The following is a 22471-nucleotide window of genomic DNA, read 5'->3' on the forward strand; positions in this document are numbered from 1 at the left end:
GGCTACACTCTAGACTAGATGAAGCAATGCACTGGCACGGACGGTCATTTCCCCCGTTTGGTTTCGCAATTTCCCCCTCCCAAATCACACAGAATCAAGCACCGGGACGTGGGCGGACGCCCCCCACATCATACCCGAAGGATTGGCATGCAAGTCGCTGCATGGAGACGAACTTTCAACATGTCACCGGAGTGCGGGCGCAGCGGATGCCCGTAGATGATCGTTTGGAATGATATCATTGCGAGTGACTTTTGCGATTGGACGCGCCTCCTCGGAGATTCGCCTTTCGGGACAGTTTCCTTGCAACTTGAGCATGGGGATCGTGGCTAGGGACTCCCATCTGGCATGTCATCATCAACGACACTTAGTAAGGTTATTAGGCTTGAATATTTGGGCTATGCATGCTGAGCGGACTGTGCAGCGTCCGATACACTGCCTTGTTCTCGGCTTTGGGGACCCGGTTGGTGCAGAGTGTGAGACTGACTGACACTCCATCATCACTCCCGACGGTCGAGTCTAGAGGCTTCCGACACGACACAGGCGGGATCATGTGGGCCGCTATTCCCCGTACTACGTAGGCTCCTCAATTGGTGACATAGTTGGCTGGCTCAACTCGTGTGCGTAGGGGCCGTGGCGACTTGTGGTCCCTTGACGACTGCTCAGCCATGCGGTACGCGAAGATGTGATGTTGTGTGCCCAACACGTCGAAACTGTGTACACAACCACTGCCTCACTCGGTGAAGTCTCCCGTGATCACAAAGTCGCCGGGATGCGAGGCGGTCATGGAGGCCGCCGCGAGGCAGCCCGGCATCTTGCTGAGTCCAAAGGCATAGAAAAGTGCTTGGTTGTGGTTTGTTGACCTTGCAGGCACGGGTTTGTGATGAGCGAGCTTCCTGTCATGGATTGTGCAGGTTCACAGCCACGATGGAGTCAGCTTGACGCAACGGACAGTTCCCGCAACTAGCCTTTTTGGAGTTCCCCTGAAGGGAGGCCTCAACTACTTGTACGTAGTGCTGCGGTTGGCGCGGTATGGTGAAACTGAAGACCAGGAAATGCTGAGTTGAATGTGAACGTTATTGAGCGGGAAAATGCCACCGCTTGCGGAGTGGCTGAACCGTGAGCCTGTCCAGTGTTCATACTTTGAGGTTTTAATGTCCTGTATGACTTGACGGCACCCACATCGATAGGACTGCCAACTCCCCTTGGAGATCGAGATTGTCCCTGGAACAAGCCATCTTCATCGCATCTTGTCTTGCTAAATGTGCGCAATCTTTCGGTCGGTGTCAGACCCCGATCGTGTTCCAGGGAGCCCCTGACACAAACAAGCATCCGAGCACTGGGTGGGCAGCAGTTGGTTACTTTCTCCCCATCACGCGGTGTGCCTGAACTTCAAGCCCGGAGACAAGAGACAGTGTATACACCTATTGTGGAACATGGGATGCATACGTGTACGCGGGCTCGTCATTGGCATGCCAGAACCGGCCGAAAACAGAATCGATGGTTGGTCAAGAAAAAGACGAATATCGTAAGCGTGTTAATCGATAAATATCTTTTTCAAAGTTCATGTGCTAATGCTCGCTGGCTGCGAAATTGAATGCAGCTCTCAATGCTCCGCTCCCACCGTCCGTCCGCTTCTCGTAGATTATACCTCATCTCCATCTGCGTATCATCCGTCGTCATCATCTATCGTCAATGACATTGGGGGTGTGGGGGTATAGTGCGCCGTGTAAATGCCCAAACCTTCGCTGCCCAAAGGCAGCTCGCAATGCACCGTCAATCTTCCCTGCTCAATGAAAAAAACAAAGGGAATCAGGGAGGCTTCCTAGTCTAGGCCCAAAAATGCCACGTCTTCCTCTTCTTGGGTGCAACGCTCTTTGCGTCCTCTTCCTCGAGCTCCAGTCTGTAGCGTCGCACGCTGCCCGTGTCGTCGTCAAAGGAGACGTGTCGTTCCGCTTTGGCGGTCAGGCAGTCCGGGATGAGGTTGCGACGGCACCAGCCCTTGACTCCACGGCTGGCCGCGTCAATGGCAGCGTACTCGAGACGTCGGGTTTGGTCGCTCGTCCAGTAGTGCGTGGTCTGTGGTGGTGGTGAAGCCGGTGACGGTGGCGAGACCTCATGCTCAACGAGCGCATCTGCAAAGGGATCCGGCGGCGGGAAGTGAAAGTAGCTTGAGGGCTGCGGCGCCGACGGCGGAGGACGGACAATGTGCACCGAGGAGGAGTTGGCTTGGTGGTAGGATTTGTTGGTCGAACGTCGGGTGGTGGGCCTCGTGCGTGGATGAGGCACGATGCTGGTGGAAGTACGGACTGATGTTGAAGTCGGACGGCGAGGTGGTGGTGACGGTCTGCCGTACGACATGGAGGTTCGGGGGCTGGTGCCCGGACCATAGGACTCGTAACCGGAATCCTGTCGCTTCATCTGGAACTTGGCGGGAGGCCGGTCTTCCTCGCTCGATGTCGACCTGTCGACCTCGAACTCTCGCACAGCTGGTGCCGACTTCCTTGGTGGCGAGGCTGGCTCGTACAATTCAATGTCATGAAAGCTGTGGTATGTCGTCTGAGACTGTGGGACGTTTGTTCGACAAGGCATGGTCATGGTGGTTGGGTCTTTCCACGCAGAAGTGCGTGAATGGAGAGAGAATGGAGAAGAAGCCGTTCACTTGACGATATAATCCTTTTTTGATTGCTGAAGATGTCGGTGAACCATGTTCGCCGAACGGCCATCGACAATACGCACGCACGTCCGGTTCCAATTTCCTTGTCCAGGTAACGACAAGAGAGGTCCCACTAGAAGTTGCGATGCGTCGGACGTCTGCTGCGAGCCCTGGTTGCGGTAGTGCTAGATTGAGAAGTTGCGGTCTGCGAGAGTGGTCCCTGGTCGGTGATGGCTGGAAGATTTGACGAGCCTTTGTCGGCTGACGATCACAAAGGGCACATGTACGTATTGAACGAACGGTGAGCCAGCACGTCAGGGATGATGTAGAAGACCAGGGCCACAAGGAGGACACAAAAGGTGAAAGAGGCAAATTGGAGCAAAACTCAAGTGAGTCTTTTGTTTTTGATTTTTTGTGATGGTGCTTTTTCTCTGATGCAGGTCGCCAGGAACAAACCAGGGTGTCTGAGGCCAGCGGGTCTGTCGACCAGCCGATATGGAGGCTCTCTGGCGGTGTAGGGCAGCGGATATCCACACGCTCACGCGGCTGTGGAGGTGAAGATGCTCGTCGAGAGCCGAGTGGGAACCAACGCCGCAGATTTTTCGATAGAGCGTGACTCTCCCCTCTTCTCGCGTCGATTTGTGTGTAATAGTGCTGGGTGGCGGTCGAGTATTTGTCGCGATCAAATCCCAGTGACTGATTCGATTGAAGCCGGGCACGATGGTGGATCGCCCGTCGATTCCCCCCACTATGGAGAGGAGAACCCCGCGATCCAAGGGCGAGAGTCGAGACAAGTTGGGAAAAATTCCGTCGTGGTGTTCGATGGAGGCGATGCTATGGTATGGTGGAGGTCGAGAGATTGGATGAGCCGAAGAGATGACGAGGACTGTCCCGTCTGGACTTGAAAAGCCAACACTATTGTTACACCCACGCAGATGAGGGTTGCGACGGACGGGACGGTTGTGCATGAGAACCTGCATGCATGTGTGCAGCCGCCTGGAGGGATGTCTGGTCAGGTCTGGTGACAGTTTGTGGCCGATGTCGCTGGCGCATGAGGTTCCAGATGAGTACGTACTTTGTTATATTTGCCCAACAAGGATCGATGCTCCAGTGGCAAGAAGTCGGCAGTTCATTGGAAGGCTTTCACATGCGAGAGGGCTCATGTCGGTGCTCAGCATCGAGCAAGAACTTGAAGAACATGTATCAGCTGGCGAATCGCCATCTGCTGCCGCCATCAACGTCAACATACCGCCGTGTCCAATCACGCGCAGTGGCCCAGGACGACGAAACCTGGCGCTTCGACATCCAGGGCAAATGGCGCTGCTGCAGGCCAATTAATTGAGGGAAATAAGTCACGCTGAGGGGAAGCAAGGGCGTGCGTCAAGGTTCCATGTGAGCAGCACCATTCACAACCACATCTCCCGGCTGATCCAGTCCTGTGTCGCGTTCCTAGCTGCGACGCCTCACTGGTCATACGACGCCCTCATGGCGTAGACCTGCATGATCCGTGGAGGGCCAATGTGACCCTCCCTGAAGCCTCGTGAGAAGCTTAATAAAGCTTGGCTACCGGGCCGCACCCGATCGGCCTCGGCCTCGGCTCAAGCGCGGACAAAATCGGGCAGGAACTGATTGAAGCTTGTTCGTCGAGCTGTTACTTGTAGAACGGGCACGGTACTTGCGTCGCCGGCTAGCCAACGTTGAAGGCTGTTGGTGCGATTCACCGTGGACCTGAGAGTCTGAGATTGATCGAGGATGCTGTACCACAGACAGCCACCATTCGTGACAGCCGCCGAAGCCCTTGGACTGGAAGCTGTCCCGCGCGTGCGACGGCAGACAGGAACATTGTGGCACGCGCGCCCCATCGATACATACCTGTAACGAACCATCTCATGGATACAACAACGTGACTTGCATCAGCTTGTTGGCATCTGTGCATATCCAGGGCGCGTCTTCCATGGGGCAAAGGAGCGATGTTATTTGGCAAGTGAGAGTGGATGGATGGATCATTTCCGCCCAATGAAGGCATTGAGATGTAGAGTTGAGGTAAAAATACGACTGATTGTTTGAGCCTAATTTGTCCATGATAAGACACTCAAAAGCCCCTCCCCATTGTAGATAATGTCACCTTTTAGAATTAAATAAGCATGTGCTAAAGTTGATTATGTTGTGCATCAACTCACCCATACAATCGCGACGTGGCTGCGGCCGTAGGGTAGGCAAGTGAGAAACAGACGTGGCGGATGGAGGTTTCTTCTCGTCGAGGAAATCAGTACCTCTGATATCCTGTGTCGCCCCAGAACCTGAGTGGTTCATACTTGGAATTGAACAAGATATAATAAAAGGAGTGAGGTATTCGAGCTTACTTAACAAAGTCGCTAGCGCTAGTGAGTAAAACCTAGCCGCCTATGGTTCAGTGCCGTCGATATACGCTTATGCGAAAGCGCGAATCTCTCGATACTTAGCAGCTTTGTGTTGTCTGTCAGGCATGTCTGGCCGCATACGTAGGTGCGCGCCCGGCCGCGCGAATAAGATTTACCATGTCAGCCATCGCCGTGCATATAGACAGCACACACGCACAGGCAGCCTCATCGCCGAACATAAAGGGGGATATATATGCAGTATTAGCCGCATACAATAACAGACTCATCGCTGCACGCATAGGCAGCCTTATCTATGGCCGCATATATAGGCACACAGTAACAGCCTCATCGCCACATACAATAACAGCCTCACAGCCGCACGCATAAGTAGCCTCATAAGCAGCCGTGTGAGTGATACACACGGATGTAATTGGCTCACGAAGCTATCCTATGGGTAGCTGGCACAATCAACCTCATCTGCGCACCTGGCTCGCACCTATTGGCGGCCAGCATGTCTGCCTTGCTTAGCCAGGCCACACATTCGGCCCACACCGCTGCCCTTTAAAGGCAGCATCTTCGCGCCGTCGCGCTCTTCCTTCTTTCCTTAGCATCATCATCTTCTTCAGATAGAGAATGATCAACTTCGCTCTTCTGATCTGTTGTTCATCATCATACTTCGTGTAGCCCTTGGGCAGTATAACGCCCGTAGGCTGCAATTATTGCTCGATATTGGCACCACTCCTGACAGGGGTGTTGCCTCGCAAGACACACCAGCGCTCGCGATTTTGTCAAGTGAGTACGGTACTTATTGAGGCACCTAGGTGCCCACTTATTGGGCCCTCGAAATGGAACCTCTCAGCGCCACGCCGAGTGTTACAGCAGTGATGCAGCTCTGTAGCAAAGTGATCGGATACATCAATGGAGTGTCAGGGTCCACAAATGAGCGCAAACGTCTTCGGGAGTCAGTACGGGGCTGCGAACAAGCCCTTCAGCTGATCATGGACGGAGTCGACGATTGTGAGGAAGGGGAAGGGTGGTCCGAGATGGTCAAGGCCATCGATGCTCCTGACGCACCTCTGGCACGACTCTCGGCCTTCCTGAGAATTGCCCAGTCCAAACTCCAACCGAAAAGAGGTATCAAGAAGGTCGCATCCTCTCTTGCTTGGCCCTTTGCTGAGAACGAGGTCGATAGGTTGCTTGCGGCGATAGAGCGTGAGAAGGCACTGCTAGGGCTGGCACTGAACGTCAACTGCCTGCAGCTGATCCAAGAGATCAGAAAGACGTCCAAAGAAAACCAACGGCAACTCGAGGAGCTTCTCGAGGCTTTCAAGGGTAGTTGCGATGAAACTAGACCTCCCGATCGAGAGATCTCAAGTGGTTTGCGACGCGTTGAGGAGTCGCAGAACACCCTCGGAGATCAGTTACACGGGCTGCAGACTCGGCACAATGATCACGACGCTGCAAAGAAGCGCAAAGCCGTCCTTGAATGGCTGGCCCCGGTTGATTATGCTATCCGACATAGTGCTTTTGTCAAGCGTCAGCAAGAGAGAACTGGGACATGGGTCCTGCAGTCTGATGAATTCAAAAGATGGACCGAGGACCGACTTGAAAGCACTTTGTTCTGTCCAGGTATCCCAGGAGCGGGGAAAACTATCATGACATCGATCGTGGTGCAGAATATTGTTACTCGCCACAGGGATGACACCGAGACGGCCATCGCCTACATCTATCTCGACTACCTGCGTCAGAATGAGCAGGGAATCGAGGATTTGCTCTCAAATATCTTGAAGCAGCTGAGCGAGTACCGATCCTCGACGCCGAGTGAACTTGACGAGCTCCATAAGAAGCACACCGTCACTCACAGGGGAACGCGGCCGTCATTGCAGGAAATTTCGAGTGTGCTCCAGAGTGTTATTGTGTCAAACCTCAGAACGTTTATTGTCATTGACGCGCTCGACGAGTGCGATAATTCTGACGGCTCTCGGTCTCGACTTCTCCATGAACTCAAGAACCTCCGACAAAAGTCTGGTGTCAAACTCTTTGCGACCTCGAGGCATATCCCTGAGATTGCCGCAGAGTTTCAAGGATGCACCACCCTGGAAATCCGGGCCTCTGACCACGATATCCTCGCCTATCTGGAAGGTCGTGCTTTGGAGTTACCAAAATGCGCATCACGCAGCCCCAGCTTGAAGGAAGAGATCAAGCTGGGCATCCTACGAGCCGCTGACGGAATGTACGTTCCATTGCCCAAACTCTTGATAGAACATGCTGACACGGTGCCAAGGTTTCTTCTTGCACGACTCAACCTTGACTCTCTCAAAGGCAAGAAATCAGCAACGGCCGTCCGCGCCGCATTGAAAGACCTGCCGGGAGGCTCGCAGGCATACCACCGCGCCTACGATGCTGCCATGGAACGAATCGAGGGGCAGCTTGCCGACCACGCAGAGACTGCAAAACAGGTCCTCTCCTGGATCACTTTTGCGAAAAGGCCACTGCGGGCAGAGGAACTCGAGGATGCTATCGCCGTAATTGATGGGCAGATGAGCTTCGACTTTGAAAACATCTGTCCAGTGGAAGATCTCCTCTCGACCTGCGCGGGCCTCGTCACAGTTGACGAGAAGACCCAAGCCGTGCGTTTAGTGCATTACACAACACAGCAGTACTTTGAAGCGACTTGTAACCTTTGGTTCCCGGACGCTCAGTCCTATCTCACCCATACATGTGTCACCTACCTCTCACTTGATGGTTTTGGGAGCGGCCGCTGTCGCACTGGACATCAATACCAGGCTCGGCGAAAGGAGTACCCACTCTACTGTTACGCTTCTTTGAACTGGGGCCATCATGCTTTATCAACTTCGGAGATGAGTCACACTATCGTAAACTTTCTTAAAAGTCACAGCAAAACCAATGCGTCTAGTCAAGTTCTTGTGGTTGAAAATGATCCGTCCTGGTTTGATGTATCAGATTTTTCTGACTGGGAGGACTGCATGTATAACTGGGACGACGAGGCCGGAGACTACTTGCCGGACGTAGAGACTTACGGAACGGGCCTACACCTGGCGTCGTACTTCGGTCTCAGTAAGTATGTCGACGCCCTGCTCGGCAACCCAGCTTCAGCACCGGATCTATACGATAGGGTATCGCGCACACCACTATCCTGGGCTGCCGAAAAAGGACATGAAGCGGTCATTACGCTACTCCTTGCCAAGGGAGCCGACGTGGAGACTAGGGATAAGGACGGCCGATCCCCTCTGTCATGGGCCGCGGCAGAGGGACAAGACGCAACTGTGAAGTTGTTGATCGACAACGGAGCCGACGTAAACTCAAAAGATAACGAGGGGAAGATGCCTATCTTTTTCGCAACGTTCCATTGTCATGAAGCAACTGTTGCGTTGCTGATTGACCAAGGTGCTGATGTAGTATCGGCGCACGTCCATCACACGCCGTTGGTAGTGGCAGCTGCAGGCGGGTTTCAAGCTATCGCCAGTCAAATCCTCAAGAAGGATGCTCCTGTGCAGCCACTTCAACTTCGAAACTCAGCGTTAAGCACGGCAATTGATTACCAACGGGTTAGTGTGGCAAATTTGCTTTAGGATCATGGGGCCGAGATGAGCGCCGGACACCTTTTCAGAATGGCTTCGCAGCATTGCCGCGACATGGTCGAACTCTTGGTCCTCAACGGCGCCGATATTGAATCAAGAGACGAAGAAGGGCAAACACCTCTCTCACTAGCCGTACGGAGATCTTGCACGTTCCGTCTATTGGACACCATACCTAAGTGTCCCAGAGACCGATGCTTGGACTTGGTGAAGTATCTGCTAGACCTCGGAGCCAATATCGAGACACGAGATGATCAAGGTCGAACTCCACTCTCATGGGCAGCTGAGAAGGGGTTCTCTGCCGTCGTCGGAATGCTACTCGATCACGGAGCTGATGTGGAGTCCAAAGACAAGGAGGGTAGGACGCCGCTATTTGTATCGATTCAAAAGGGACGTGGGATGGCAGCTGCGCAGCTAATCGACCATGGAGCGCGCTTCGAGCCTCGTGAGTGGTACAGCCCGACACGACTACTGTTCGCGGCTGTGCAGGGACGAAAGAAAGCGGTGGAGATGCTTCTGAGCAAAGAATCCAACACGACCGGGAACCAGGCCTCATACTTGACGCTGGCTACGAACGGAGTTGCTGATATCGTTGAGACCTTGGTCGACATGGGAGCTGGCCTTGATTCGCGAGATGAGCATGGCCGAAACCCTCTCTCGTGGGCTGCCCTGATGCTTGATGAAGCTAGCATCAAGATTTTGTTACGAAAAGGGGCAGATATTGAATCCACAGATGAGAAGGGTTGGACCCCTCTCATGCAGGTGGTCGCACCCAACACACACATTGACCTAGAGGCGGAATATCTACTTGGTCCAGATCCTGATCCCGATGAACCGGGCGACGTTTGTCCTAAGCGTCCGGACCACACTCACTACAGAGCTGTTATTCGGCTGCTATTCGACAATGGGGCAAACATTGAGATCAAAGACAGAGAGAAAGGTCGGACTCCACTGTCATGGGCAGTATCGGAGGGCAAGAGCTATTTAGTACAGATCCTGCTCGATATTGGGGTGGAAGCCTATGCGAAGGACAAGGCCGGCCAGGGGCCCGCGGACCTAGCAAAGGAACTCGGATATAGTCACATTACGCAACTATTGCCGGCGATACATCAGCCGGCGATGCATCTTGATCAGGAAGAAGCACACAAACTCCACGTTTCTAGCCTGCTCTCGGGCTGGTGAATACTACGATGGGATATTGAATCAATGACTGCCACTCTATTAACCACCAATTGCACACACGCACCTTTGCACTACGGCTGGGGCACTTGATATGGCGACAACCTCACATACTGGCCGGGGGATTCTGGGCCTGAGTCGAATAGACCGGCCGCCCAATCTTCCTTGTCGATATTGTCCCGGGGTCATTGCGAGATTGGAAGTTGCCGATTGCAGCGTCGAGCAGGCTATTCAAGGAACAAAATTTGGGCTCAATTTCGGCATTGAATGGCTTCTTCCACCCTGAAACTTGGTTGCAAGGGCGGCAGGCCAGTGCATATCAACCAATTTCGATGTCCCGCCCAGCACATTCCATTCGTGCTCAACCGCCCTTTGGACAACTTCCGATTCTTAGACATGTACCTGCAGATCATGCTCCATTCAGTCATTCAGCTAGGCTCGGGAACTCCCGCCCGCTGCCAGTCGCTGAGAGCTGCCGGCCCCTCAGGATTCCGCCACAGTTCTTGGTATGGAATAGGGAGCGTTCACGGCAGCTACGGCTGTCACTATAGCAAGCCTCGCCGGATCGGCATTCCTTTACATGAACAATCGTTTGTCTTTGCTTCAGAGGAGCCTCATAGTGTGTCTCTTGACGGGGAATTTACGATTGCCTCCCGCTTCGTTTCGATATGGAGATCGATGGAATGCCCCGTCGGTATCTGTGGTCACTGACAGCCGGCAAGAATGACTGTCGCCTTCACTTGGGATATGCGAATCAGTATATATATACCTTCAACATCCGCAGCGAATATGTGCCGTGGTATCAACTGCAACCTCAAGCAAACTACTCCCACACATTCAAACGTCTTCCCATCCTCAAGCTTAGATCTCCAATCTCCAGCCGCAAACATGCAGTTCAAAATTCTCCCCGCTCTCGTTGCCATCCTCTCGGCCTCCGCCGTTACAGCGCAGATCTCGCCCAAGGTGGTCGTCACCAGCATCGAAGACATTACGGATCTCTCCCAGGACGCCACCGACGTCGCGCAGAGCATTACCAGCAACCCTTTTTCCCTCCCCTCTGGCTTCCTCGTACGTGACTGAGCCTTCGTCCATGAACCACTACGCTCAGGGAGTGCTAATGCGTGACACAGACACTCGCAAGGAGCTTCGGCGGCATCGTGACCACTGCCACCCAGACTGTCACTGCGCTGGATGGAAACATGCCCGAGGACGACTTTGAGGAAGACGACCAGTCGGCCATCTGCACAGCACTTACGAGCTTTGTCGAGGTCCACAAGAACCTCCTCGAAATTGTCATCGGCAAGGCTGGCCTACTGAACATTGTGCCCTTTGCCGGCCCACTCGTTGCCACTGTCCTCCGGGAACTGGAGAACATTGTGGACACGCTCGCAGAGGGAATCATCATGCTCGTGCCCACCTGTCAGAAGGGTGCCAAAATGGACGTTGCCGATCTGAATGACACCATCGAGAAGGCCATCAACGCCTACAGCAACTAATTGGGCAGTTCATAGCATGGAAGAGCGCTAACACTGGCGGTTGTGACATCAGTGGCGTCGTTGAGAGATGAACATGGGCTGTGTCAGTGGGAAATTCTCTTCATAGGATACTGTAGTTGATCAAGATATTTGGGAGACGGTGTCAATTTCCCGTTTTGAAGCAACACTCACACCGTGACCGACTTGTTCTCCGTCACAACATATTAAAGAAGTATGAATTTATCAGACCATTGTTCATGCTATCTCCAACGGACCTATAGCAAATGTGCGATCGGTATCGTTCCAAGTATACATGCTGCCACAAAATCAAAGCCTGGCAGATACACCCTGCTCAATCTGCTTGCTGTCAGCCTTGCTTCACACTTTGAAGGAACAAAGTACATACCTTCAAGCCAAGCTCACTGGCAATAATGTCGGCTGTTTTTTCACCCACCACGAGCGCAGTGTTGTTGGTGTTGGCCCCAACATTCTCCGGAACGATGGACATGTCTTGTAAATGTCAGTGCAGTGCCCATCTTCGAAGAGCTCCAGATGATAGAGAGATGAACTTACCCGCCACCTTGAGGTGAGCAGTCCCGTACACGTTCAAATCTTTGTCAACGACACCACCCTTCTCCTTGGGTGCCATGCGACATGTACCGAGGGAATGCCAGGTCGTGTTGAGATTCGACCTGATCCAGTCCTCGATCGCCGCGTCATCTTCGGCATCGTACTCAATGGGCTTCAGCTTGCGTCTCTCCTCGATGCTGCTGAAGCCATGGGGGGATAGTGGCCCTTCACTCAAGGCTGCCTTGCTGCCCGCGCGGAACTGCGGGTGGCCTATGGCGAGCTCACCTGCAAACGCATTGGTTCGGCGGTAGATTTCGCGCTGCTTCTTGTATGCCCAGACCTGCTTCTTGAGATCGGCAGGGTGAGACAAGAACCCAGTGTTGAACGAAGCGGGCGTCTGCGCATTCTGCGAGACAATGTGTATGTTGCCGCGAGAGTACGGATAGGCTGAGTACGTGCCCATAGTGACATATTGGCTCACGCCATCCTTGTCCTCGTTGAGCACCTTGTGGTCGCCCAAGAAGGAGGACACGACGCCCATGAGCATTAATGGACGCTCTGGTCTGTTCTTAAAGTCGCGATCCCAGAGTTCTTTGAATTCGGGGCCAAGTTCCGCCACTTCGTCTTCGGTGGGCCTGACCTTGGAGCAGACGTCGATTCCGTTCCATCCAAGCAGGGGGTTCTTCTCCTGAACAGCCGTCGCAAAGTCCACTCGGCCACTCAGAAGCCCATCCAGCGTTTCGTTTGGCTTGAGGTTGGCCTTGTAGGGGTAAAGGAGGAGGTGATGATCCTGGTAATCTTCACCAACACCAGGTAGCTCCGACACGACTGGAATGTCGAGGCTTTTCAGGAGCTCGGCACCCCCGATGCCCGAGCGCTCCAGGACGGACGGGGAGCCAAGAGCACCGGAGGATACTACCACCAACTTTCGTGCTTTGACAGTCGAGACGACCTTCTTGCTGAGGCCGATACTCGGCTGCGACGAAACTGCAGGCTCGTACTCGATACCTGTAGCCTTGTTGCCCTCAAAGATCACCCTGCGCACCTTGCTCTCGACCAGGATGTGAAGATTGGGGTAGTTACCCGAGGCCATCAACGGGTGCACATAGCGATGGGCGGCGTCTTGTCGCTTGCCTTCGGGGCAGACGTAGCGCGCCCACCGGGAGAAACCACCGGTAGCCTTGAAGTCTTGGAGGTCAAAGACTTCCAGTTGGCCGAGGGCTTCCGCTGCCGCCAGGAAGTCGTCCTGGGGGCCTTTGGGAGCGTAGTCGCCGTGCGTGATGTTGATGGGGCCATCGTAGCCGTGGAGCTCCTTGTCCACGGATGGATCGCTGGGGTGGTACTTTTCCAATCGCTTGGCCAGTGGGATCAGACTGGCCGCATCCCAGCCTTCGGTGTTCCATGAGTCAAAGTCACACGCCTGTGCTGCGGACACGTCAACTCATGGCCAAAGCAATATGTGTAGGTGAGGAATGCTAACCTCGTGTGTACATCATAAAGTTGATGGAGGAGCCGCCGCCAAGGATGCCGCCGGAGGGCACAATGGCCTCGCGATCATTGAGCGCCTTCTCCTTATTGCCCTTGTAGAAGATGGCAGTCTGCGAGTCGGGAGCAAGATGGGCAAGAAATATAGCTGGATTGGTCACCGTTGGGTCGTTCAGATTGTTCTTGCCGCCTTCCACGAGAAGAATAGACAGGTTAGGGTCAGCCTTGGCCAGACGTCCAGCTGCCACGCACGCAGCCGTGCCCCCGCCGGCGAAGATGATGTCGTACTCTTTGCCATCCTCGAGGGCGGACATGGTGGCGTGATCAGAGGTTTGGGCGATATCTGCTGGAGTGCTTGAGGACAGTGATGGAGACGTTAGTGGATGGATGAGGAGATTGGGATTGAGTGACAAGTAGACAAGAGGAGGCGTTATTGCCACGACTGCTTTTTGTATGTGTCTACGTACGTACGTACCAGTCTAACAGGATACACGCAACCTCCTGTCTGGTTTGCTTGATTCGGCCGCATTTCACACTTGGCTGTCCATCAGACCTTGATAGACTCCAGCCATTGGCTCACGTGTCCATCCATCACGACATGGAGCCCACAAGTTCGCCGAGGCACCACCCAGAAGATCGAGTTCCCCTTTCCAAATGTCTGAATATGTCTACGATGGTGACGAACTAGTGCGTTACTGGTCGACTTGGATCTCCCGAGGTGCCGCTACCCCGTGTTGATCCCTGGCTTCCCCCGCCTTCGAGGATCTGGGGTTGGGAAGTATGCTTCCGGAGGGGTGGCCGGGTGATGCTGCATGCATCATGGGTCTCCAGACTCCCGCTGAAGTGCAGTCCGGGACTCCGAGGGGGGTTACCCTACCGAATCGAGTCGATCCAAGATTGTCTTGGCAGTCAAGGTGAAGGTGTTTTGGAAAGACATGAGGCTGTATGCTTCAACTGGGGAGTGCCTCAAGGGTGTGTTTGTGAGAAAAAAAGAAGAACAGGAAGGTGTGGCGAGGCATTGGGCTGAGATATCGGTATCATGCATTGGGGAACAGTCGTCTACATGTAGTCAACATGCTAGTCTCAGCTGTCAACATAGAGCACACGACTCATCTCAGCGACTTTAACGTTCGAGTCCGGTTTCCAGTCTGGAGTCTGGAGTCTGGACTCTGGACTCTGGAGGCGGACCGTAATAAAGGCGGGGACAATTGCGGAGGCCGACCGGCGACATCATTTTGGCAGCCTCAGGCGTCCAGTCACTATCGGCACCAGCCCAACTAACCGCTATCAGCTACCTGCAACTGCCTGCCACGTACCAGACCATTGCGCAACAGCACCCTCCACTCACAATGGCAAGCTCTTTGCATCAAGAGGCTCTCCAAACCTGTCTTGCCCTGGCCCGCGAAGCCTCTGACGCAGGCGACTCACCATTTGGATCATGCCTCGTCGATGCCCAGGGTACCATCATCAAGACCGACCGAAACCGCACCAGGACAGGTCTCGATGGCACTGGCGCTCACCCAGACTCGACCCTTCACCCGGAATTCACTCTCGCGCAATGGGCCATGCTCAATCTGACGGCGGATGAGCGCGCCTCAACGACGTGCTACACGACCGGAGAGCATTGCCCCATGTGCTCCGCCGCCCATGCCTGGTGTGGCCTGGGAGACATTGTCTTCATCGCATCAGCGAAACAGTATGATCATTGGATGAGGCTGGCTGGGTTTCCCCTCGGTCCGGTCAAGCCGTTGGGCATTGGTGAGATCACTACGCGTATCAAGTGGCACGGCCCTGTCGATAGTTTGGTCGGGGAGATCAAGGCCATCCACGAGGCAAGATGGGCTAAACAGGGAGCTCCATAGTGAGGAAAGTCCACATGGACCTGGAAATGCGCGGAGTACTTCGGATAGGACCATGCAGAGCGTTGAAAGCCGCAAAAAGTCCCATGATACATTCAAAAGTATCCCCAACCCTTGACATGCATTATCCAGGAAACATGACGCCCAACCTTCTACAATACATTACAGGCAATATACAGTGTATATACACTGTCAACCGTTCTTATTGCGGTTGACCATCTCAAAGTCCCCTTCGACGCCACGCGCAAGTGCCTTTTGCACCCACGGTCCAATGCTGGCCGCCGCCTCACGGGGACAGTCCAGGTGAAGCTGAAAGAATCCCTGCAGAAAAGAAGGGGTAAACGTGTCCTCGGGGATTTGACTGGCAAACTGCGCAGCAAGCGCCAGCAGCTCCTCCGAATCCAACGGCTGCGCGATGCCGAGCTCCGGGGCGAACATGCGAAGAAACATCTCCTGCGACGACGCCTGGCTAATGTTGCCGAGCAGCACCTTCATGTCGACGCGCCCTGGGCGCACGAGGGCGCTGTTCAGCTGCTCCGGCCGGTTGGTGGTCATGATCACGATGCGGCCCTCCTGAGAGCTCACGCCATCAAGCACATTGAGCAGACCGGACATTGTGCAATTCGGCATGGGCTCTTTGCCGTCCTGACTCGCGGATGACTTGTCCGAGGCTGCGCAATCGACACCCACGGCGTCAATGTCCTCGAGAAGCACAACGCATCGGGGCGGGATCTCCTGAAACATGTGCTCCAGATCGGCATCCGTAGCAATCATCGGGATTTTGACTTCATAAATGTCCAGTCCGAACTCGCCAGCAATCGCCACAGACAATGAGGATTTCCCCGTACCTGGCGGGCCGTAGAAGAGGTACCCTCTCCGGTAGGGCATACTCCGGCTCTGGTACCGCTTCTGCGTCTTGGGGTCCAGATAGTTGCGCACGTCCGATATGAGGCAGTCCTTCACGTCCTTGTCCAGATGCACCGTATCAAGATGCCGGATCGGCGTCCTCGTTTTAGGCTTCCAGGCAAGGCCGTACCGATCGCGTGCGTAGATGATGACGAAGAACTGCGCCTGTCGGTCTGTATACGCGCGACATTCTTCAATGAAGCGCATGACGGGTGCTGCGGACCAGCCTAGACAGCTGATTGTGAGCTCCTCGCCTCCAATCCCGTCGTAGCTCGGATCCGAGAGCGCCGCGCTGAAACTATCTGCCGCGCGGTTGACAATGAAAAAGTCACCTTGCTGGAAGAACCAGCGCGAGTGCCAATGCGGGCAGTACTGCGCCTGGTGGCGCGTCTTCTTCAGGGCCGCCCCGAGATCGGGGGTTGAGCGAGCGTGCTGGACCTGGGTCCGTCCAGTGAATGATCGATGATGCCGCGGTCGTTTTTCTAGGAGCCATTTCACTACGCTCCGGTTGAGTGGATCGCCCCCTGGGATTTTCACTTCGGCGAGGAAGCATAGTCGAACCCAATGGTAGGCTTCTCGCCAGACGCGACCCATGAGTCGGACTGCTGTGGGAATTGTGCCGACAATGGCAATCGCCGAGCCGACCTGCGTGATGTCCAGTCGGGACCAGCGTGAGAAGACATCGCGCATGACATTTAGGCCTTGCGACCATGGGTCGATGATCAAGTGATGGGGTTGGTTGGCCATGGTCGCATCGTTCCAGTTGGCATGCGCTTATGCGTGCGTGCAAAGTTAACCCTCAACGGAGTCGTCGATCATGTAACAAAGAAGTAAGAAATACATGTAGTTTGAAAGGAACTATAGTAAGGAACGAGGAGGAAGCATTTTGACCAATTCTCGAATTGAACTGATGAAAGTGTGTCTGTTCGTCTGGAGGCTGTTGAACTGACTTTGGTGAGAATTTGCTGCCATGACTAAGCCTTTGGGGACAGGGTTGATGCGCGCCTACCCTATAGTCGCCATCCATTCGCGACTTCAACAACCGCGTCTCTGGAGTCCAGGACTCAACTCCGACGCTTGATCTTTGCAAAACTTGAAGACGCTGCCATTTGATACAATCTACGGAGTACACAGTGGAAGAGGCTAGGTTGCACTATAACTGTCAAGTTTTCCTCGACTAACGCACAGGAACATGGGTTCCACTGAATATTCACACGATCCTGTTTACTGATTGCCTATCTATCAAAATCTCCGTCTGCAAGGCTCTTTACTCTTACCTAGCCTCAGCCATCTCCTCGTTCGCACTCCTCTCCTCGCCTAATCGAGGCTTCTTTGCTGCAAATCTAGCGTCTTCGCCACAGTCGCCGACCTCGTCCTCATCCATGGAAAAGCGCGGTCGTTTCTTCGATGTTTCCGGGAGAGATCCTGGAGAGGTACCGCTTGACATGTCGGCCGGCTCAGCAGAGCTTCTGCGCTCATGCCCGCCCTCTTCATCCCCACGGATATTGCAATCACTTACTTCATCTTTAAATTCCCCTGGTTGATGGGCGCCAGGTGTTCCAGTCACCCCAGTCCCAGGCGCTGCGGGAGCGACTTCAGTGGCCTCCCCTGCTTCGGGGCAAGGGGTGCTTGAACCCTCACGCCTGGCGTCAATGCAGTCTGGCTCAGCGAGAACCTCGCAATCAGAGTGGATCTTTTTTGCGGTTTCATCAAGAGGCATTCCCTCTCCAGTGTCTCCAGCAGTTACGACCGGAGACCCTTCAATGGCTGTGCCCACTGTCTTATCATCGGGTTCGGGAGTCTCCGTAACATCCTCGGGCTCATTGCGCTCAGGAGACTGGCCGTCCTCGCGGGCTAGAGCGTTGGCATGAACTGCGCCCGGTTGTGACACTGTTGATTCGTTTCCCGCCTCATTTTCTGGACAGTGAGAAGCAACGGGCGCCGGCGATGTCTCGCATCCCCGTGCAGGAGAATTGATTGTGGGGGGTGATCTTTCACCTTGTTCGACTTCCACCTCTAGTGGTGAGCTACCGCCATCGCCGCAAGATGGTTCGTCGGTCGCCATCATGTCTAGAGTGGCTTCTTGAACGGGCACAGACTTTTGCGGAAACTTGCCAGCAACAGTCTTCCCGGCTACATGCCCCTCGTGGATATCCTCCCTAGCCTTTGGTATAGCTCGCTTGCCGCCAACTGACTTTCCACCAGTGGTACTTCGTGCCATGGCCTGGCTCTCCTTTGCAACCGAAGTCACCTCAGCGGTTGACCTTGAATCGACTGCTTCAGTAATTGCGGCCTCCTCCTCTGATCGGTCGGACATGTCTGAGTCTGATGTCACAGATTCAGGCCTCTCTTCTCCAGTTTCCTGCGCATCATCCATGTCCACATCCTCACCAGCTGACTGCACAGTAGAGAAGGAAGAATTACGACTAGGAGGAGTCTCTCCATCCGTAAGAGGAGCGCTGGGAACAGGTTCCTGTGTTGGTGCATCTTCGGCCTCCCCTATTTCGTCATCTGATTCACTGAGTTCTGCGCTCCCTGGTTCCAATTCCTCTACAAGTGTGCTCGGGGCCGCGTATTGGATCTTTGAGGTCTCAAATTCGACCTCAGCCTCGATAACTCCAGCCTTTTTCGGGACTACTTTCTTTGTCATCGCTTTCCTACCCTTTGTCTTTGGCTTCTTCACAGAAGCATCGTCGAGTTCGAGAAGCTCATTGTACTGTTTCTCAAGCTCACGAAAGGCTTCTTTCGTCCCCAGTAGCTCGTCTCTGAGGCGCTCCATGTCCTTGGCGCTGTTCAAATGCCTCTGTAGCTGGGCTTTGAGGTCTTTATTCTCGGCTCTGAGCTTGGTGTTGGTGGCGTTGTGCTTCTTCTTGAAATCGTTTGCTTCTAAAGTCTTTCTCTTCGACTCACTGAGCTGCTCTGCGAGTATCTTGTTGCGTCGATGGCTGACGATAAGGTATTGCTCATCCTGCTCCAACTTCTCGGCAACATCGGAATTCTGCGCATGTCTGTACGCGTGCTTTTGCTTTTTCTTGATGCTCGGAGAAAGTTCCAGTGTGGCGATTGGATAATCATCAGGAGCAAATTTGTAGGCTGACTTGGGCCACCTAGCGACGCTGCGTCGACCTTCGATGATCTCCATATCCATAAATGTGCTGTAATCCGCCGTCTCACTGGCTGCCCACCTGATGCTCGTGCGTGTGGCGGTTCTGAATTTCTTTGAGCCGTCCTTCTGATACAAGCCAATTCGTATGGCTACGACTTTTAGTGCTTTCTTAGACTCGTCGTTGTAGTAGTTGATCATCATGGAGCCTTTTTCACCTGCGGTCGTTGATCGGGAGCACGGCCGATTGTAGACGAACATGCCATCAACACCTGCCACTGATGCATGTCTACGCAATGTCTCTTCGTACGTTCTTTTTCTCAGAGATGTGGTATCGAAGCTGCACGTCTCGTAAGCTTCCTCGAGGGTGGGTAGCCAAAAGTCCCACTCCGTGTTGGTGAACTGCAGCGCGTGGACGGCTTTCTGTCCCACATCTTCACATTGCATCTCGACTTGCTTCTCGTCCGACTGTAAGTAATCGTTCATTGCATTGGGCATGGAAATGCTATTATGACAAAGAGATATGCGATAGGGAAGTGTAAGCTGACCAGGGGATCACTTGCGGTAGGCTTCGGGTTCATTTCGTCTTGACACATTTTCTAGAGCTGGTTTGAGCATCTTATAACCTGTTGCATCGTCTTTGTTCCTGTGGCAAGGTTCGCCATGGGTCCGGGTCCGTGCAGGGCTGAAGGCTTCGATACTCTCCCGTCAACAAACAAAGAAGAATCGATGGCTTTGTGTCCCTGTGGTTCATTCTTTAGATTTCTTTATTTTCGGCGAGTCGTTTGGCGTGAAGAACATTAGGTTGGCATTCAACGCGGCAAGTGAGGCTGGACAGCGACAATGTTCCAATTCAAGCCCCTACGTGTGTTGTGATTCCTATCTTGTGTACAGCGCCAATTGGTCTACTCCACATACCCGCAGCCAGTCCTGCCATCCTGTTCCGCAATCAACTTGGCGGAGCAAAACCCCCCCTTTTGGTCTTTGTGTCCAGCACAGCATCCGCTCTCACAATCATCGTCACTCCAGCATTGACCGGTGATGTATCGCACCTTGTTTCCAGTGCCGACGTTGTTGAACCCCGGCAGGGTGACATCAATACCATGGGCAATCTTCTTCGTGGAATCGCCAAAGCCACAACCGTATTTGCCTTCCATGTAGGCAACCAAGGGGGCAGAGCAGATTGCCTCATCATGAGAAATGGCCGCACAGCAGCCACTGGCACACTCTTCATCCGACCGACACCAAGCCGTGATGTATCGGAAGCCCTTCTTCTGGCCATTGTCGACGTCATCTCTATGCTCTGGCTCCAAGAGAGGATGAGCCGGGGGTACTGCCAAGGCGAAGGCGGCCACTGGAAGGTTAGCAGAGCCGGAAAGAATCCATCCGTGTGATCCCACAGAAAGTTATAGCAGAACAGATGAAGAGCATCTTTGCTTTTGTGATGAATGTATGACGTATGAGACTGTTTGTGTAGAGACGATGTCGCGATTGATGGATTTCAAATTGTTGTTGCGTAGACACGGAGTCGAGCTGGTGGGGAGAGCACGCTTTATAAAGGGGATGTCCGATGAGGGTAAACATCACCAGGCGAAGCTTTCACTCCAAGTAAGAAAGCGTTCAAACCCTCGCCTTCCGCACCTAGGTATGCGAGCTCACAATGCAATGACGGGCACAAGAGGCAAATCCCCCAAGAAGGCTCCTCCTTGATCTCGTACAGAATTAGTATCACTGCCAGAGTCGAAAGCAGCTTCCAACTCCAGACAGGCTTACACTACCGGGACCAAACCGATCTTGTCGCCATTAGCCTCTCGCGGTTATGATGTTTCAATCACCTCACAACGAGCTCAAATCTGGATTGGACATGCTCCTTACACGTATGACTGACTCCATCATCCTTCCCGCTTTCGAGATTCTATCCAACCACATCACTTCAACAAGGTCAATTGACTGGGCAGGTGCTAGCCAGGCTCCAACTTGGACTTGCTGGGATTCAACCCCCAAAGAACTTGGGAAGATATGAACTTGAGACTAAAATTGAAATTCAGTATCGACTGCTCATGTCCCCGGCCGTCCCAGTCACTCCCTTTCCCTGGACAACCAAACCGACTCAGGGAGCTGTGAAAGGTCAAAGCAATGTGTCATGGGACTGCGCGAGTACTCGTTGCTGCCAAAGCGCCCAGAAACGTCCCACCTGCTCCAAAATCATATCATTCCCTTTTCCAACGTTGCGCTGCAGCAACACCACCGTCCACGACAATGTCCGCGCCCGAGATGAAGGATGCTCGGTCCGAAATCAAGAATTCGACCAAGTTGGACACATCGTCCACGGCACCAAGCCTGGCCATGGCAGACTCTTTTGTGAGCATCTCAATGTACGCCCGCAACATGTCGCCTTCCAACTCCAGCCTGCCCCTCTCTGTTGCTATCATGCCAGGGGAGATGATGTTGATCCGTGCGCCCTTCAAGCCAAATGCTTTGGCCATCAGCTGCACGCGGGCGAGGCTGCCTCGCTTGGCAATCTGGTACGCGAGTAGAGGGCTCACAGTTGCTTGGATGCCTGGGTGCGAAAGTAGAGAGTCGCGGGGGGCGCGAGCGAGATGGTCCAGCACTTCCAATGGAACCTCTTCCTTCATGACGTGGGCCGAGCCGCTGCCGACGCAGACAATTGATTGCCCTGGCATGGCTACCTCGTAGAATGCATCGAGCACATTGGCCGTGCCTAGTAAGTCGACTTCCATGATCTGAGCAATCGACCCCTGGCTGGGAAACACGCCAGCTGTGTGTGCGACAGCTTGCAGCGTACCAGAGGCAGCAGCTGCGTCAGCGAAAGCCTTGACCTGTTCGTACTTGGAGACGTCGACGATGTGTGTCTCCACGCTGTGGCCATCTCGGCGCAACGTCTCAGCAGCAGAGTCGAGGTTCACCTGTGAAACGTCCGACAAGAAGATGCGTCGACCATTGGCAATGCGACGGGCTATGCTCGTGCCTATTCCCCCAGACCCCGTAATGGCGATTGTGGCTTGAGAAAAGACCATGGCTGGTGTGGTGAGATTGAAGAGGCACAGTCTAACATTAGCACTTGCGGACAAAGAGCGTAGAAGGACTATTTAGCCTGGCCGGGCTTGTCTAAGAGCCCCCATTATGCCCGCTATTGCTCTTTTGTTTAGGCACCATTGTACTCCCATTCCGGTGATAGAATGCCATCAATAGGTTCTTGTTTCTGTTGGCTGCACACCCCTTGAGTGGGATCCATGCTGATTTGCCAGTGTCGATGCAGTC

General features: G+C 53.9%; 7 protein-coding genes across 7 annotated transcripts; 3 read left to right on the plus strand and 4 right to left on the minus strand.

Moving 5' to 3' along the window:
• Positions 1–1827: 1827 nt before the first annotated feature.
• On the minus strand, positions 1828–2595 carry J7T54_001146 (uncharacterized protein; the record flags this gene model as incomplete). The annotated part of the gene is made up of 1 exon (XM_051507196.1): positions 1828–2595. The coding sequence occupies one exon, from the start codon at positions 2593–2595 to the stop codon at positions 1828–1830; it is 768 nt and encodes a 255-aa protein (XP_051361498.1).
• A 3416-nt stretch (positions 2596–6011) lies between these two features.
• J7T54_001147 (uncharacterized protein) lies at positions 6012–8433 on the plus strand (the record flags this gene model as incomplete). The annotated part of the gene is made up of 3 exons (XM_051507197.1): positions 6012–7246; positions 7298–7643; positions 8422–8433. 3 exons carry the CDS (start codon positions 6012–6014, stop codon positions 8431–8433), a joined length of 1593 nt encoding a protein of 530 aa, XP_051361499.1.
• A 2246-nt stretch (positions 8434–10679) lies between these two features.
• Positions 10680–11287, plus strand: J7T54_001148 (uncharacterized protein; the record flags this gene model as incomplete). The annotated part of the gene is made up of 2 exons (XM_051507199.1): positions 10680–10859; positions 10922–11287. The coding sequence occupies 2 exons, from the start codon at positions 10680–10682 to the stop codon at positions 11285–11287; spliced, it is 546 nt and encodes a 181-aa protein (XP_051361500.1).
• A 306-nt stretch (positions 11288–11593) lies between these two features.
• On the minus strand, positions 11594–13635 carry J7T54_001149 (glucose-methanol-choline (gmc) oxidoreductase; the record flags this gene model as incomplete). Its single annotated transcript, XM_051507200.1, has 4 exons — positions 11594–11623; positions 11673–11776; positions 11840–13261; positions 13317–13635. The coding sequence occupies 4 exons, from the start codon at positions 13633–13635 to the stop codon at positions 11594–11596; spliced, it is 1875 nt and encodes a 624-aa protein (XP_051361501.1).
• Positions 13636–14670: 1035 nt separating this feature from the next.
• On the plus strand, positions 14671–15183 carry J7T54_001150 (uncharacterized protein; the record flags this gene model as incomplete). The annotated part of the gene is made up of 1 exon (XM_051507201.1): positions 14671–15183. The coding sequence occupies one exon, from the start codon at positions 14671–14673 to the stop codon at positions 15181–15183; it is 513 nt and encodes a 170-aa protein (XP_051361502.1).
• A 189-nt stretch (positions 15184–15372) lies between these two features.
• J7T54_001151 (uncharacterized protein) lies at positions 15373–16833 on the minus strand (the record flags this gene model as incomplete). Its single annotated transcript, XM_051507202.1, has 1 exon — positions 15373–16833. One exon carries the CDS (start codon positions 16831–16833, stop codon positions 15373–15375), a length of 1461 nt encoding a protein of 486 aa, XP_051361503.1.
• Positions 16834–17359: 526 nt separating this feature from the next.
• On the minus strand, positions 17360–22227 carry J7T54_001152 (uncharacterized protein; the record flags this gene model as incomplete). Its single annotated transcript, XM_051507203.1, has 4 exons — positions 17360–18003; positions 18085–19657; positions 20242–20543; positions 21435–22227. 4 exons carry the CDS (start codon positions 22225–22227, stop codon positions 17360–17362), a joined length of 3312 nt encoding a protein of 1103 aa, XP_051361504.1.
• Positions 22228–22471: the final 244 nt, after the last annotated feature.

Source organism: Emericellopsis cladophorae (genome assembly GCF_022114955.1).
Source record: "Emericellopsis cladophorae strain MUM 19.33 chromosome Unknown NODE_29_length_272814_cov_116_152143, whole genome shotgun sequence".
Taxonomy (NCBI): domain Eukaryota; kingdom Fungi; phylum Ascomycota; class Sordariomycetes; order Hypocreales; family Bionectriaceae; genus Emericellopsis; species Emericellopsis cladophorae.